The sequence below is a fragment of the Nestor notabilis genome, unplaced genomic scaffold (assembly GCF_000696875.1).
Source record: "Nestor notabilis isolate BGI_N333 unplaced genomic scaffold, ASM69687v1 scaffold5272, whole genome shotgun sequence".
Classification (NCBI taxonomy): domain Eukaryota; kingdom Metazoa; phylum Chordata; class Aves; order Psittaciformes; family Psittacidae; genus Nestor; species Nestor notabilis.
In genome coordinates, this window is record NW_009916884.1 from 121,884 (window position 1) to 137,974 (window position 16,091).

At 45.2% G+C, this 16,091-nt stretch overlaps 1 protein-coding gene across 1 annotated transcript in view; it reads left to right on the forward strand.

Moving 5' to 3' along the window:
* Positions 1-16,091, forward strand: part of LOC104413724 (CUB and sushi domain-containing protein 2-like) — a 188,317-nt gene that overhangs the window by 120,501 nt on the left and 51,725 nt on the right. Inside the window, exons 7-10 of the mRNA XM_010024797.1 lie at positions 4,266-4,343; positions 11,149-11,236; positions 12,379-12,503; positions 14,845-14,966. Coding sequence (XP_010023099.1) covers positions 4,266-4,343; positions 11,149-11,236; positions 12,379-12,503; positions 14,845-14,966 — 413 coding nt within the window. The remainder of the gene's footprint in view (positions 1-4,265; positions 4,344-11,148; positions 11,237-12,378; positions 12,504-14,844; positions 14,967-16,091) is intronic.

A 16,091-nucleotide genomic window follows, 5' to 3' on the forward strand; every position in this document is an offset into this window, starting at 1 on the left:
CCCGTGCACTGTAAAAGCAAATAAAATGGACTGTAGAGAAATCAGTGCATCAATCTCCTTTCCTTCCTTCCACTCCTTCCGCCTTCTTTCCCCAAAAAGGGGTAAGCAAACCTGCATGTGATAAGAAAATAAGGTAGAAGTGCCTCAGTGGGGCCAGGTGACAGCACAGCCAGGTGTGCCCTGTCATCCCCCATGTCACATCGTGATGAGGGGCTGTGAATGAGGTCATAAAAGTGCTGCTGAATTTAAAGGGATGCTAAACAGATCTAAATACTGCTCTGGCTGGTGTAGTCTATCTCTCCACATACTTTATGACACAAGTTGGATCCCAAATTGCTTTTTAGCTGATTTACCAACACATAATTGCATCTGTTATTAATCTCCCCACCCCGTTCCCTTCCCCTTCTGTCCTCCACACTCTGGTGGAAAGATGAATGTGGGTGAGTGTTGCCCGCAGCACAGAGCAGAATATGCACAGGCCTGTTGCCCTGAGGAGTGTTCTGATGAACTCTGGTCCATACCCTGCCACTTAAATGGCTTTTAAGGATATGTACGTATCTATAAATATATATGCTTAATTTTTGACAGATCTGTCAATATCCATCTTGAATCACAGCTTAGGCTGCGAAGGGTTTATGGCTTATGCTGTGCGACCTGTTGGGTCTCTTGGGCAATCCCGCGAGAGGCAGAGATGGGAAAACTGGAGTGGTTGTTGCAGGCTCTGATTCCTAAAAAGCCATTGCCTAAGGGAGCTGGTGGAGGGCATAGATGAGGCATTTTGAAGTGGATTCATTCGAGGGTGTTTCTCTTCACCTTCATCTTGAGTAGGAATCCCTGTAAGCAACCTGCTGTAGTGTCTCAGAATGATACAAGGGCCTGTCAGGACAAGACAAGGGGAATGGCTTTAACCTGCCAGAGGGGAGGCTGGGATGAGCTCTTAGGCAGCAGCTGCTGCCCGGGAGGGTGCTGAGGCGCTGGCACAGGGTGCCCAGAGAAGCTGTGGCTGCCCCATCCCTGGCAGTGTTCAAGGCCAGGTTGGAAACAGGGGCTTGGAGCAGCCTGCTCTAGTGGAAGGTGTCCCTGCCCGGGGCAGGGGTTGGAACTGGAGGAGCTTGAAGGTCCCTTCAACCCAAATCAGGCTGGGATTCTAAGATACTCAAACACCCCAGGAGGAGGAAAAGAGATTCAGACGAATCTGTATTTAATAGCAGCCCCCCAGCAAGGGGAACAGAGGTTCGTGGGATGGATTTTTGCTGAAATGCTGTTTTCCAAATTAAAAATAAATAAATGTCTCCTTAAATTCTCATTTTGAGCAACATGAAATGGTTTAAAAGAAACACCGCAGACTGCTGCTCGCTGGAAGAGCTTTGTAATGTCATCTCTCAAATGTGACAGGACGCTGAGTATTCCATTAGATCTATCAGATACATGTGAGCAGCAAAAACCCTCCAGAAAACAGAGGAATTTCTGTTCATCCAATTATCCTGACACAGTCCTTTGTAGTCATGTTCCACATTCAAATTTATAAACAAAATAGATTTTCATAAAGCAGAAATTTGAGGGCATAGAGTAGGAGAATTGTTCTTCTTTATTTTTTTTTAAAGCAAGTGATATTGTATTCTGACTTGTTCTAATCTAAATTGAGTCATTTGTAAAGCTTGACTTTCATCATTATGTCTCCGTGTTGCAAACAAAATGAGGGATTAAGAGGAGAGTATATAGTGATCTCTCTTTATCAATTATTGTTGAATGAGACACAATGCAATTAGGGGAGTGTATACTTCATGGGTAATGCAGTTTAGTCTCTGTATTTTAGGATTGATCCTTAGTAATGAATGTCTGGTTTCTGCTGCTTGTTTTCATTACTGATGGGTATTTTGGAGCCAGGCTTTCCATTAGTCACAAACTCAGAGTGGGGCTCTATCTGCTAGCTGGCTTCTGGAAGGCAGGAGGGAGAAAGGGCTTTGTTATTGTGTCCTTATGAAAGTGTGTAATCCTGCAAATCCACATGTGTTGAAGCCGTGAACTCTGCCCATTTCCTTCTGCTGGACTGTGTGGTGATGAGCAGCCCTTTGAAATCACCGCAGGTTGCTTTAGATCCTCCTGAACAGTCCATTCCCTGAGGACAAGAGCGGACCCTCCCAGGAGTGCATTGCCCCATCCATGGTGTCAGCATCAATACCTGGTACAGGGCATAGACTTGTGTTAGGAAAGCCTTCCTTGTCCTTTAAGGCTACAGGGTTACTTAATCATGCAGAAATCAGCAGACCTGTACTTCTCTGTGTGTGGCTTGGGGAAACAATCACTGGTAATTGGATAAAGTAATTTGGGATGGGAAGTTGCAGAGAATATAAAAAATGGAGATTATTTTTATAAAGCTGCTCTGTTACCAATTGTGCCCCAAAGCACTTCCCAGCGCAGTGAATTAGATACTGCAAAGTCACGAGCCATTGTGCGTCTTGCAACAGCTCAAATTTAGCCTTAGATACTTGGGCTGGGCTGTATTTTATTGACTGGGAGGGAGCACTGGCTGTGCCTGTGAGGTTATCCTTGTGCTTGCTTGAAAAGTGCCAGAGAATCATTAACTGCTGCGTTATGGAGGATGAGCAGAACAGGTCCTCTTCAGCGCTTTATCCTGATGGTGGTTTGAGTGCTGTGACGTGTCTGTAAGAAGCACCCTGTAAACTCTTCCCAATCCCAGTCTAGTATTTTGTTGGGTGAGGAGAAGCACCCCATGACCCAGCAGTGAGCACTTGCAGCCCAGAACCCCCTATACCCTGGGCTGCATCCCCGGAGTGTGAGCAGCAGGTCAAGGGAGGGGATTCTCCCTCTCTGCTCCGGCGAGCCCCCCCCCCCCCGTCGTGGTTGCAGCTCTCAGTTTGGACCCATAACTGCTTTATTTAAAGAGAAAGCAGAAAGCTGTAACCAAATGATGAACAAAAAGCTCCAAGCTAGCATCTAGCTCCGAAAAGCACTACTTTGGTAAGCTTCAAGGAATAATGCTTGACATCTCCCTGTCTGAAGCTCCTGCAAACAGATGTTATAAACAGATTTTTTTTCCTTAAAGCCAAGAAAAGCATGATTAAAAAACCCTTGTTAGTTATATCAGTAATTTTTCTTGACAACTTTGTCTTAGAAATGTGCTAATTTAGGGATGAAAGTATGACAAGATAAAGAACGAGAAAAGAACAGTTTGAAGGGGAAGGCAGACTGGTTTTCTCCATAGATAAGGACTGGCTCATCAGAAAAAGGATCCTATAAAGTGGTTTGGACATCATGCTTTCTGTTGGGAAGTTGTTCTTTAACCACATTAACTTCAAACATGCCAGTTAAAATTCTGTGTGTTAGTAAAAAATAGCCATGTGTATGCTGCAGGAAGCCACTGTCTGTCTCTATGCCAGGATCCAGATGGTTTTGACAGTGTGGGGTTTGTGCAAACCCTCTTGTGTCGAGAGAGCCTCAGTAACAGCCAAGTCCAGATAATAAAAACAAATAGGTGCTTGGTTACGTGGGGAATTTTCACGTTGGGAAGGACAGGACTCCCCTGGTGATGGATGGATGGAAGTCTCGTTGCTACCCTCATGTTTTCTCATCTTCTGGATGACGTTTAGAGCGGATGGTCACAACAGGACCTCTGGTAGAGCCATGATGCAGATTTTATCATCGATGTGCCTATGACTACTAATAGTGGCTCTGTAAATTCATACTTTGCCAATAATACGGGTTTAATATGGCTCTTCTTTTTCCTGCTATCTTACTGCCTGAGTGCACTATTTATGCAGATCATGTTTGCAGTCTTCAGGCTATGGGTGTTCATTTGAGCACTGTGTTCCCACAGAAGCAGAGAATGGCTTTACAGCAGAATGTGTTCGTGGAATAACTGCATCAGGAGAACTGGGTGAAACTAACTCAGCGTTTTATTCCCAGGATCCCTGATGTTTCTTGGAAGTTCCCTTTTGTGTTTCCTGAGCTTAGTGTGTTCACAAAATGGCATTGTGCCCTGGAGATGAGGGGGCTTGTGTCCCATTTTATTGCTCAGATTTGGTCAGCTTGGCTCAGATCCCCAAAGACACTAGTCCAGACATAACATGCTCAATGCAAAGGAGACCCCAGTGGTTTTGAGGGGTTGGGATCAGTGGAGCTGTGAGGAGTGGATGCAGGGTGTCTTGCAGCATGTGTATCTGTTGCTTCATTTTCTTTTTAAGCAATTCCTAAAGCTGAGCTAAATCTTTTCCTTGTCTTTGCTTTATTTTAAATCTCTGTAGTCAAAAAGCAAATGGAACTGAAGTCCAGAGGGGTGAAGCTAATGCCCAGCAAGGACAACAACCAGAAGACATCAGTCTGTAAGTTTTTTGGCTCCTCCTTACGCTGTCTCTTGTATACTGATCTCCTTGAACATTTCATTTGACTTTCCAGTAATCTCTAAAATTTTGTCACTCTTACAAGTTTTAATGCTTTTCCCTCTCTTCCCTCTGCATTCCGGCATCACTTCCTTCCAGTGCTCTGTTCGCAAGCATATACTAACTCCTTGAAGTGGGAATGGAGGGGACTGGTGTGTATTTAATATATACTGTATGCTTCCTGCTCAAGGACAGGCTGGGGTCCATGATTTCTGCTGTCTTTTAGTGTGGAAAGTGTCAAACTAAGCAATATTGCAAAGTGACTTATTGTTACTGTTGTAAAATGAGGAGTAGGGATAAGGAACCACACCAAAAAGACCTGTTGGATAATGTAGGGGCTGTAGCAGTCTCCTTCTCTTTCTCTTTGCATTTTATTTAATGTCCCTGCAGAAAAATCATACCACTGCTGTGCAGGAGCTCAGCACCAATTGTTACGGTCTCTCTGACAGTCACTTCCAGCGTATCTAGTGGTCGGGGTGTTGGAGGCGTGCGCAGAATGCCACTTGGTCACACACAATCCGTTAGGTCCATTCATCTTTACTTTAGGTTCTCTTCAGGTCAGAAGTGAGGCACGTATTTTTGTCATGTGTGTGACTGTGGCCAGGCCGCTGGGCTCCGAAGGGACTCTAAGATTGAACAGGAGGGGTCCGAATTAACTCACAAGTTTTGTTTTATATGAATTCAAATAGGAGCAGAACGTAGCGGGCTTTAAATCAGGTTTTAGAGGAGAGGATCGAATGGTTCGTTTTGTTGCACAGTCCATTACACCCGTCAAAAGGTACTGTTTGGATGTCTCATTCCTTTGAATTTTGGATGCAAAAGTCAGTGGCGTGACACGGCTGAAATGGCACTTGCAGGCTCACGTGAGAGTGCTCATGGTCTCTGGGCTTTCAGGAGCGAGCCCCACGAGGAGGCTGAAGAGCAGGACGTAAATTGCCCCAAATCTCCAGCGCAGGAAGTGGGTGAGGCGTGTTAAGAGGAAATGAATTCCATTTTTAAAGAAAACCCTGTTTGCAAGATGTTCCTGGTTGATGATGTGTTCTTGCCAAGAAGCAGCTAATTGTGATAAACATTTCAGTTCACTTAACTGAGAATGAGATTCTGTTGCAAAATAGGGCTAGCTCTGATTGTGTGGGCGCAGGAGACAAAGGATGTGTTTGGAATGGGATATGGGCTGTCTGGGATATTGGGCGATGTGGGGAAGGGAGTCTTCACCGAGCGAGAAGTGCTAGCCTGGTGTGGAGTCATTGGTTTACTGTATACAAGCATTCTGGTATTGAGAACAGAGGATTCCCAGTTTCCCTTCTTGGGAATGCTTGGCTGGGTCCCTGTAGTGGTTTTACTGTTGCTAATGAACATTCTTAATGACTGTCCCTGCCAGGGGCTCCAGGGAGAGGCACTGAAGGCCGAGTAAGAGACAGACTGAGCTTCCCTTTGTGGTGTATCCTGCTCTGTCCCAGTCGTGCTCCACTTCTGAGGATAAAACCGTAGGAAGTCTGTGTTGTCTCTGCCCAGTTTATCATCACCCAATGGAGAGCAGGTTTCAGTCTTCAAAGCTGTCAATTCAGCATCTTGGGTAGCGCTAATCTTGTCATATTTGATAAGGCAAAACAGAGCATAGGAAGGCAGCTTAGCCTGAAAGCTGTTAAGCTGCAATAATAGAGATGGTGATAGTGCTGTGGCCCAAATTCCTGGTGCTTGCCACAACCCCTGTGCCTTCATGTGCACTGCTCTCAGCGAGGTCTGGGTTGTAAACCTGGATTAACCTCTATCTTGCACAGCCTTCTGCTGTCACACTTCTGCCACAGTCAATTTTCAACTTCAGAAATGCTGATTCCGGAGAAGGTGGCTCCAGAAAATGGTTCGTTTTCAGAAAATGAAGCCCAAAATGTTCTCTCTTTTCTTCTCCCCCTTGCTCTTTAGGTTCGCATGGCGAGCCAGCCCCTTCTTCTCTTCAGCTTTCATGAGCTTGAGAGTCTGTGCATGCATCAGAGATAGTGGTACAGGTGGGACAGGCTGATTAAAGACCTATGGAGTCTGGGGTGTTGCTCTATTTCATCTGGCTCAAATACCAGAAAAGCAGGAATTTCTGTGTCTCTTGGTGATAGCCCCAGCTGAGCCATGCTCTGTTTTCAAGGACTTTCTGACCAGCAATGTTTTCCAGCGCTCTTCTCCCTTGAAGAATCTGTGACCACAGTAAGGCAGCTCAGTCCCCTGCAGGTCTTTCAGAGGATTTCTGTTTTGCTGGATGGACCTGGCCAGATGAAAGCCTGTGTGTTTTGTGTCCGAATGGAGGCAGCACATAGTCACCTATCGGCTGTTGTACCGCTTCAGAAAATATACAAAAATACAGACTTTGGGGGGTACTAATTGTGTTTGGTTGCAAACGTGTTTATTTGAAATTGAAATCAAGTGCCTTGTACTGTTCACCATCCCTAAAATGATTTGGACATCTTGCTTTAATCATTTTTAGGGGAAAAATAATACAGCTCTGGAGAATAAGATAGGAGAAATAGTTCTAATTTTAGATTGCATTTAGCAGATCACTTCTTTCAGTGCGTGCAGTGTGTAAATATGTATATTCCAGGTCACAGAGTGGAATAAACACGGTGCTTTGCTTTTACCGAACAGCATCAGTGTTGCTTTTCTGACCTTTGAAAGAGGCATACCCGAAAATGCACTGCTGGCTATTACTGGGGGGAATGTATGAAGCAGCGCAAGTTCTATGTATGCTCAGATGTATCAAAATCTATTTTAAATGTACAAATGCAAACTCAGTTTGGAGGTGTTGACCAGTTTTAGCTCTCAGCAAATTCTGTGGTAGGTTCTAGGTACTCAGCACTGCAGCAATGAGTGCTGAGCCATGGAAGAGCCAGCCTGGGGTTCTGAGCACAGCTCTGGCAGGAGCTCTGTGTGGTTTGAGTAGGGCAATGCTGCAAACACAGTCTTTGCAAATGGTCTGTAGAATCTGAAGGTCTGTAAATGCTTTTGAAGGTGTTGACTTCTGAGCTGCTTGGAGAAAGCAGCAAGATGTGAAATACGGGCTCAGAATTTCCCAGGTAAAAACATTCCAGCTGGATTTCCAGCAGAGCATAGTCTTCTCTAGCATTAAGCCCAAGTCTGTCCCCTTTCACTCTTGCTTGTCACTAGACACGTGAGTCTTTAACGTCTGGATCAGGAACGCTGAGGTCTGGAAATGTTTAAGACATGGTTGGTGGGTGCAGAATGACCTTCCTGGATCGGGAGGGCAGCAAGCCCATCGCAGGGCTGAGCACACTATCAGCAGGTCAGCTCTCCTGCTTTTAGGCCTGAAGTTTGTAACCCATTAACTTGACCTGATGTTTGCATGGAATAACCACCATCCTTAGTGTGATCATAACAATTACCCTTGTTAAAACAACTAATACTGCCACGCTCCTTCCCTCCCCCTCCCCATGCCGGTAGAAAAGCTGACTGCCTTTCACTGTATTTCTCATGCTGAGAAATGTTGAGTCTTTGTAAAACCTTTTGAGATGCTGCTTTATTTTGTAGTTGATATTTTGCAGTCCTAAATTCAATAAAAAAATCGTCCCTTGGGAATTTGTAAGTGAACTTTCTTTATTAACATGGGGAGATGCAGACAACTAAAGAAGGTTCTCAATTCTTCTAACAGATGGAGTAAATCACTGTGGCAAACACTGCAATCATAACTGGCTGTTAGGGAATGCATGATGAGAAAGAGGTTGTTGAAAAACTCAGCAGGAGAATGAAGGGGTGGAAAAGTAGTTCGATGGTTTGGGGAAGAGAATCCTTGAGCCTATAATGGAGAAATTGAACAGTTCATCGCAGTTTTTAAGAGCTATTGTTCTTCCTAGAAACCTTGAAGAGCTAATTTTGGAGTGCTTCAGCCCAAGCATAGATCAGCCAAACCTTCAGGAAGATGAACACAGTACTGACAGCAAGTTCTCAGCATAACAAATACCATTTATAACCTTTGGTTTAGTTAATATTTGTGTGTGTGTGTTTATAACAAAAGATAGAAGAACAACTAAGTGACCATCTAATCCATCTTCTCCTTTTCTTTTGCTCTCCTTCACAAATAAAATGTTCCAACCATCCTAACTAGATATGGAGATATCTTTCCTTTCCCCCTTGCTCTGTTTTATCTTAACTGTTCTCTGGTTTATCTACACGTGTTATATAGATATTAATATAACGCTAGCTAACAAGAGGAGAACTGTTTTTAGTCTTTGGAGATGCAGTTGGCAACTGACAACCTGCCTGTGGTTTTGGGTGGTCGTCTGTAGCTTTGCTTCCTCCCAAAGCTTGAATCAGAGGCTTGGAGGTTTACTCATTTGGTATGGGACATAAATGGATGTTATATCAGTGCAGAGTAACTAACATGGGCATGACAGATGCTGTCTGCGTAGTCTTTTGGCCATGGGAGAAAGAATCTGATTTGGAAAGGCAGTGGGGTAATCTGCTCTGCGAGGAGGAGCATCCAAGTGTTTGAATGCAGCTCTATGTATAGGAGCTGTATCCACGCACGTGTGCCTTACAGGAGTATCTCATTCAGTGTGGCTTTACTCTGGAGAAGGTATAGAGGCTGAGAAATGCAGCACTTTTCCTTCAATACCACATGGATCTGTGACGTACAACCCTAGTTCGTACACTCCAAGTGTTAACTTTGCTTTGTTTGGCGATATCTGCATCATACTTGCGTAGGTAGGCAGTGATTTAAGATTCCCTAAAGAAACCGGTGTCCCCTGTGGGCTTTGCTCAGCTGACCTCTCATTCCTCAGAAGCAGTGTATCATTGCAGGCTCTAGCAGAAGGGCTCTTGGGAGCTGGTGATTTCATTTTGCAGAAGGATTACCAAATCATTTTGCATCTCAGACCTGCTGGAGAACCCATTCCTGGAGCAGGAATTTATCATGTCTGCTTCAGTTATTGGGACACTGCTGCTGAAAGTACTGGAGGTGAATCCCTTCTCTGGACAGGGGCTCACTTCCTCCTGACTCAAGTACATCTGGAATCATCACAATCTGATAGCTGGCAGCAAAGCTTTGTACCTACAAAACACAGCTATCAAAAGATGCTGTGTGCCACTTTCATGCTCCTGTCTCTTGCTGGTGTCTCTGTCCTCGTGACTGAGAGTGTAATGTGAGGTTATGAATATGCAAAAGAGGGAGAACAACCTCTCAGGAGCCTGGTTTCCCATCAGACTGCATCTCTGTTACTCTTGTGGCCTCTGACACATGGAGCAGCACCAAAGCATCGTGCTGAATGCTGAGCCCTGTGCAGCAGCAGGGACAGCTCTGACCCCGTCTGCTGAGCTCAGGGCAGGGGGCTGGCTCCGGCATGGTGGGGTGGAGAGGGAGGCCAGGAGAGACAAAGGTCCTTTCAGAACGGAAGGGTGTGAGATGAGCTGTTAGAGCTGAAGAGGAGCTCAGGAGCTGCTGTGTGGGTAGCCAGCAGCGAGGTGTTGATGCTCAGATGAAAGCTCTGTACCAGTGTGAGCAGAAGCGTGATCCTTCCATCCTCTTAGGAGCAGCACTGTATCTTCCAGCTGTGGTGCCTGACTACACAGGGTGTAATTACCAATCTTGCCTTTTGTGTGTTCACGCTGTGCAGCCTGTGTCTGTTGTAGCTACTCCACATGCTTCCCTTCCCATGTCAATATTGACGTGCGTGTTCCACCATGCCCATCTCAAACTGCTGAGCCAACGCCTGTTGTGAGAAACATGCCTGTGTCACTGAACCATCCTCCAGTGGTCCTGGGGGCACTGTGCTGACAGTGTGTTCTGGAGTATAATTGGGATTTTCCTTTAGTGAGAGGCAGAGGAAACAGAAATATGCTCATCGCAGATTCATGCTTTCATTGCTTCAGCATCATTGCCAGGAAGCGTTGTGTTTTCTTTGTGTCCTTACCTTAGTGATACAAGCAGCTCAGTCCCATCAACTCCTACAGCTCCGTGACAAAGCCACCACTTTGTTCCATATTATTGTGCATTTTGGCAGTTGCTGGAATTCAGAATTGAAATCAGTCTATTCCCAGATCTCACCTTATCCTGTCAGGGGCCACCCCAAATCAGTGCTTGAACTCTGGTTTGTGTCATTTGTCAGGGGGAAGGTGGAAAGAGGGAGATGGAGGATGAGGTTTGAAGGTGTATATCGGGTGCTGCTCACCACTTCATAGATTTCATGTTTGTTGGCAGTTACATCGAGGTTGCTCCATCAAATTTTTCATATTCAGACTAAATTACTTGCTTTAAAACACCAGACTTACATTTCCCTTCTCCTTCCTCCCTTTTGTCCTGTGCTTGGTTTTTGCCCTAGTATCATACACCTGCCTTTTCACCAAGTTGTTTCCTCTCCCTGGCACCACTGGGTGGGTTGGAGGGTGGTAGCTGTCACCTTGTGCTCTGCAGGTGGCTGTTTTCATCACAGGCTTCGGGAATGGACTATTGAATTGGTGTCATTTTGCAGAATGGGAATGAACCCTCTTTTCAGAGGCACTTCTGTAGTAGAATGGAGGGAAAACTGTGTCCCTAGCTGGCATTTCCTAGAAACACTTGGGTGTATAAACTGCGCTGAAATGATTCCAGTTACATTTGTTTCCAAAGCTGGTTTTTTTCTGAAACAAAATGGAACACGTTCAGGTTTTCGAGCCACCAGTTGCCATTTTCTCTCCACATCCACCAAGACAGTTGATGAAAGAATGTTTCTTTTGCTATTCTGTCTCTGTATGTGCTGTTTTTGCTTTGTAGTAACTCAGGTTGGTGTGTCCCAGGGACATAATATGTGTCCAGACCCTGGGATTCCAGAGAGAGGCAAACGAATAGGCAACGATTTTAGGTAAGACCCTTTTACGTGTGTGTTTCTGCATGCTGCAAAGCTACTGTCTGTAACTGTTGTGTGTGCTCCTTGGCATTATGTAGTCTGTTTTTAGAGACCATCTGCACACCTCTAAATGTGTTCTCTCTCAGAAGCTTGCCGAGACTGGTGATGTAGAAGAATGAGTGTGTATAAACGTGCACATGTGTGTTTGGGAGAGCGTGGCCCAATGAGGATCTGTAATGATCTCTCTTTCAGAGCATTTCTGTTTTCATACTATGGGCGTTGAGCCAGGCTCGTATAATCACTGTTTGTTGTCATTCCCTCCTCCAGTTAAGTGCAGAAAGAACTGTCTTAAACAGCAAAAAAATCACTTCTCAAATTAGCTTAAATCACAGCATGGCCCTGCCCCTGGTGAATTTGAGGTGACTTCCCAAAGCACTGGTACAGTTCCTCGTCGATAAGTATATGTGGTGCTAGATAATTGTTTTCTCATAGAGTTTAAAACAATGCTGTTATTCCCTTCTAGTTGCTAGCATTCATTCAAAGCAGGGAGGAAGGAACGAGCCTGCTGTTAGCAATGGTGAATCAATATTTAATCTCTTTCTGCTGTCAATGACTGTTTTGTTCACTAAAAGTGTCTTTCAATTTAACTGGAGTCTGTCAAATTTTCCTGAAATCCAGAAAATGGATCGGAGGGGTGAGGGTGGAGGAAAGAGAAGTCCCAATAGTCCCTAAATGCTGTAGGATAAATTCTCAGCTTCTGTAAAGTGTGAACAAGGCAGCATTGGCTTAAACCAGCAAAGGGTCTGGATCCAGAGTGATAGACTAAAGAACAAAGTAGATAAAGATGTATTTTTCCCTCTGTAATCATGCTGAAGTTGTCATCTCTCGGGGCTGAGTGTGCTCCCGCACTGAATAAAATCCCCACTGAAGTTGCATTGAAAGACTCAAATCTGTTCTTGGACTGTCACCACCTCAGGCAAACAGCGCCCAGCGCAAGCAAATGCGCGAGGCACAGGCTTGCCTCTCAGTATGCCTGCAGGGCTGGTGAACTCTGTTCCCAACTTGGAGAATCACTGGGATAGTCCAGATGTGAGTGACAAACCTGTTGCTGCAGAAGCGTGGCAGCTGCTAACCTCCCGCTTTGTTCTGCCTGCCAGGTTAGGCTCCAGCATCCAGTTCACCTGTAACGAGGGCTACGATTTGCAAGGGTCCAAAAGCATCACCTGTAAGAGAGTGAGTGACATAATCGTGGCTTGGAGCGACCACAGGCCAGTGTGCAGAGGTGAGGAGACAAGTGTTACTGAGTTAGAACCAATGAGAGAATCCATCTCCTTAATGTCATCTTCGTGCATCACCCATTCATCCTCAACTCGTTATCACTTGGTTCTCAACCTCAGTCCTCTGGGGGGTCCACGGTCCAGCTCCATTTTCAAACCCTGCCTCACGGAAGGGGCAGAGCTGGATGAGCCCCTCTCAATGCTCACAACCTGTTGGGAGAATTCAGTTCTGCACTGCTGTGTTCAGCACAGCACCGAGTGCATTTGTGCTCCTGGACATGGGAATTTGGGCTTGCCAGTCAGTGGGATCTTTATTGCTTTCTAATGGTCGTTCTTGTTTTCTGGCTGAGCATGAGAGTGTAATATGAGTTCAGATTTCCAGTCCTTTCAGCACAAGCCTGAGAGAGGAACCTTTGCTTGATTCCAGAAATTCAGGTTTAAGAAAAACACCTTTTCCTGTGCATGATGGAATTCATAAAGCTATTGCCATTAACTCTGGAGCTTCATAAGCTCTGCCCCATATAGATACTTGTGTCCTTTGTGGCTGTGTACTGCACGCTCTTCGCAATGCTTTCTGTCCCCTTCTGTTCTCTTCGTTCCAGGTATTTCTTTTTATGATATAAGGAGGAGAGGGGAGAAAAGGTGAAAACCTGAGACAAAATCTGGAAAAGCTGAGATAGAGATTCTTTTAACCGGAACTTGGTGCTGGGAGGCAGCCACGTGGGATTACTTGGACTGTGGTTCCTCACCAGCAGCATCCCCATTATCCTGTGGCCCAGCCAGGGGCCGAGAGAGTTTTCTTGCAGAAGGAAAACCACTAATGCCCATTTTGCCCTTGGCCATTTTGTTTTCCTCCCTCTCTCTCAGAAGTCACATGCATAATTATGGTATTTGTAATGCTAATAATGAGCAACTTGTAATATTTTTAATTAAGTCCCTCTAAAGCTCTTAAAGTCATAAATTGGTATTTTTTTCCTCTTCTTTCTTCTTTAATTTCATCCGCAGGTTTTTTTCAAGGTTTTGGAATCCCAACTAATTCTTGAAACAAGCCTCGAATAAATTGAATCACTGTAAGAGGATATTTGGCATAAATATGTGACACTATAAAGGAAATTTATGGTGTCCTCTTGCAGGAGATAAGGAAGGATTTTCCTGCATTAGTATGATCCTATGAATCTACTTTTTTTTCTTAACTGCTAAGTTTTGGAGTTTTTTCTTCTTAAAAAAATTCCATTTGCTTTTTATTTCCACTTTATATCATTTGTTTTCTGTTTGTTCCATTCTGTGATTGGCTGTTGTGTTTCCCTCAAGTTGCAGAAGGCAGGGTCCTGCTGAGCCAGCCTTCAACCTCTGGAGAGTAACACTTCCTAGTACCCAGTGATCAAACCTCTTGCCACTGTTGGGAGACTGTTTTTCAGCTTCCCCATCTACAGCAGATTCCCTCTGGGTCCTGAGATGGGGTCAGGAGGGATGAGGTTTAAGCATTGTGGATTGATGCCCTCAGCTCCTTCCTGAGCTGTTTCTCGGTGTTCCTCATGTTCCCTTGGGACCACCTCTGCAGGCGGCTTGGCCAGGAGATCATTTTCCACGCTTTACTGCTATTTGGAGGGGGAAAAAGCCTTGCAGATGCCACATGTGCAAATGTAGCTCCTTTGAGATGTGAAATAAATCAGTTTTGAGGATTCATCATAACAGCAGGGGCAATCACAAAACCAAGACACTGTTCCTCATGTTTTCTGCTTATATATTGCAACAAAAGACCACAGGCAAACATTTCCCTGCTTGTGAGCACTTTTCAGCTTCTACTTTACCTTTTTGAGATAGGAAGTTGGGCTGCCCTCTTGGTTCTGAGTCCACCCTCAGGTCAGAATGAAGTTAGCCCTTGCCGAATTTTACTTGTGGTAAAGTGTTTTGGGGGCCTGTAATGAAGAAAGGAAATTCAGCTTTCTGGGGACATTGAAAAGAAGCTGCATCTTTCCTGGTATCTTCTGTGCAGTTGGTTTCACTCTCCTGGACATGAAAGTATTTCTGTAGAGGCTTTAACATAAGATCAGTCCAAGCACTAGAGAGTGGGTTGGTGGGGGTTGATCTGGTGGTCCATCTGTTTGATGTAGCCCCTGGAAACACCCCACTCATCTATTCATCACAGATGAATCCTTCATCTCTCTTACATGGGGGAAAAAAGGAATGTTTTGGGTAGTGAGAACAACAGAGAGCAGCAGTTTGTAATTCTCTCCTGCTTCCGTATGTCTGCATCTCTGCTCCTCTCTCCTCCTCAAACAGAGAACGCAGTACACATCCCAGAGCTGAGACCTCACTCACACATCTGTCTTGTCCTCTTCACAGCTCGGATGTGTGACATGTACCTTCGTGGTCCCAGTGGTGTGATAACTTCTCCCAACTACCCTGTGCAGTACGATAACAACGCCTACTGCGTGTGGGTCATCACTGCACTCAATCCAGCCAAGGTAGGTCTTGGAGCTGCCTCTCCGTGTCCTTGCTTTAGTGCTTTAGCTGAAATGTTGTGTAGCTGTGCATCTTCAGAGAGGAGCAGTCCCTAAATTCAGCCTTTCAGGTTGCTGTTTCTGATACTGCACTCCTGCAGTATTGCAGATGTACAGACAAGTCCTTTCAGTGTTCACTGAGGTTGGGAGCAGGGAGGCTGGTGGGGTTTTTGTCCCTACTGTGTATGCGCAGTTCAAGTCTCTTGTCACTGATCGTGTGCAGAGTGAGGCCTGAGTGCCTTGGCCTTTGTAAGATCAAGTCCTTTCATTTCCCACTGGCTCAGGGAGGGAAATGTTCAGCTTTTTCCAGCCCTGCAAACTCAGCCTGTTCCTCTCTCAAGAACTAAACACAAGAACAAAAATTACTTCGCTGTGTAGCTCAAAACACACTTCCTCAGGTGCTCTTCAGCATCTTCTGCTTATAGACAACTACAGGTTTCATTCTTTTTAGTGTCTGGGTTCCTGCTAACATCATCTCCAATAGCTCATGAGCCAGTGTTGCATGCCACGGCACTGAGCTCCTCTACTTATGGTCCATTATGCCATGGTCCTTGCCTCTTATCATCCTGCTTTTTACACTCAGCCTTCAGCTGCTGATCCAAGGAAGGCACCTCACAAACATGTTAGTATCCAAGGATCTCATCTGTTCTAGAGATGATGGGAACCACCCACAGTTGTAACCTCCTCACTGTTGGGATGCATCTGGTGCTCTCACTTTCTTCTGGAGCGCTTGCTGTGAGCTGGCTGCAGAACCTGTGGAGTTCTGCTTCTTTCTCCTCCCAGCATCAGTTCAAGCCTTTAATAAGGGCAGATCACTGTTGGATTATGATTTTAATGAGGAGCATTCCTATGTTCCAATTTCAGAAGGAGTTTGTGTTTAAAGGGCTGTCATTAGCTGGTCATTTCATCCAGCGGATGTCTTGGTTTGGCTGCACAGGAGTGTAGTAATGACCCAAATTCTGGGAAACTGGAGTGTGGAATCAGGATATTTTTCAGTGCTGAATTATTAGGAGTGATTTACTGGTTAATCAGACCCAGGAGGTTCTCCTTCATCAGGGTAATGTGGAAGTGGAGAACAGACCACATCTA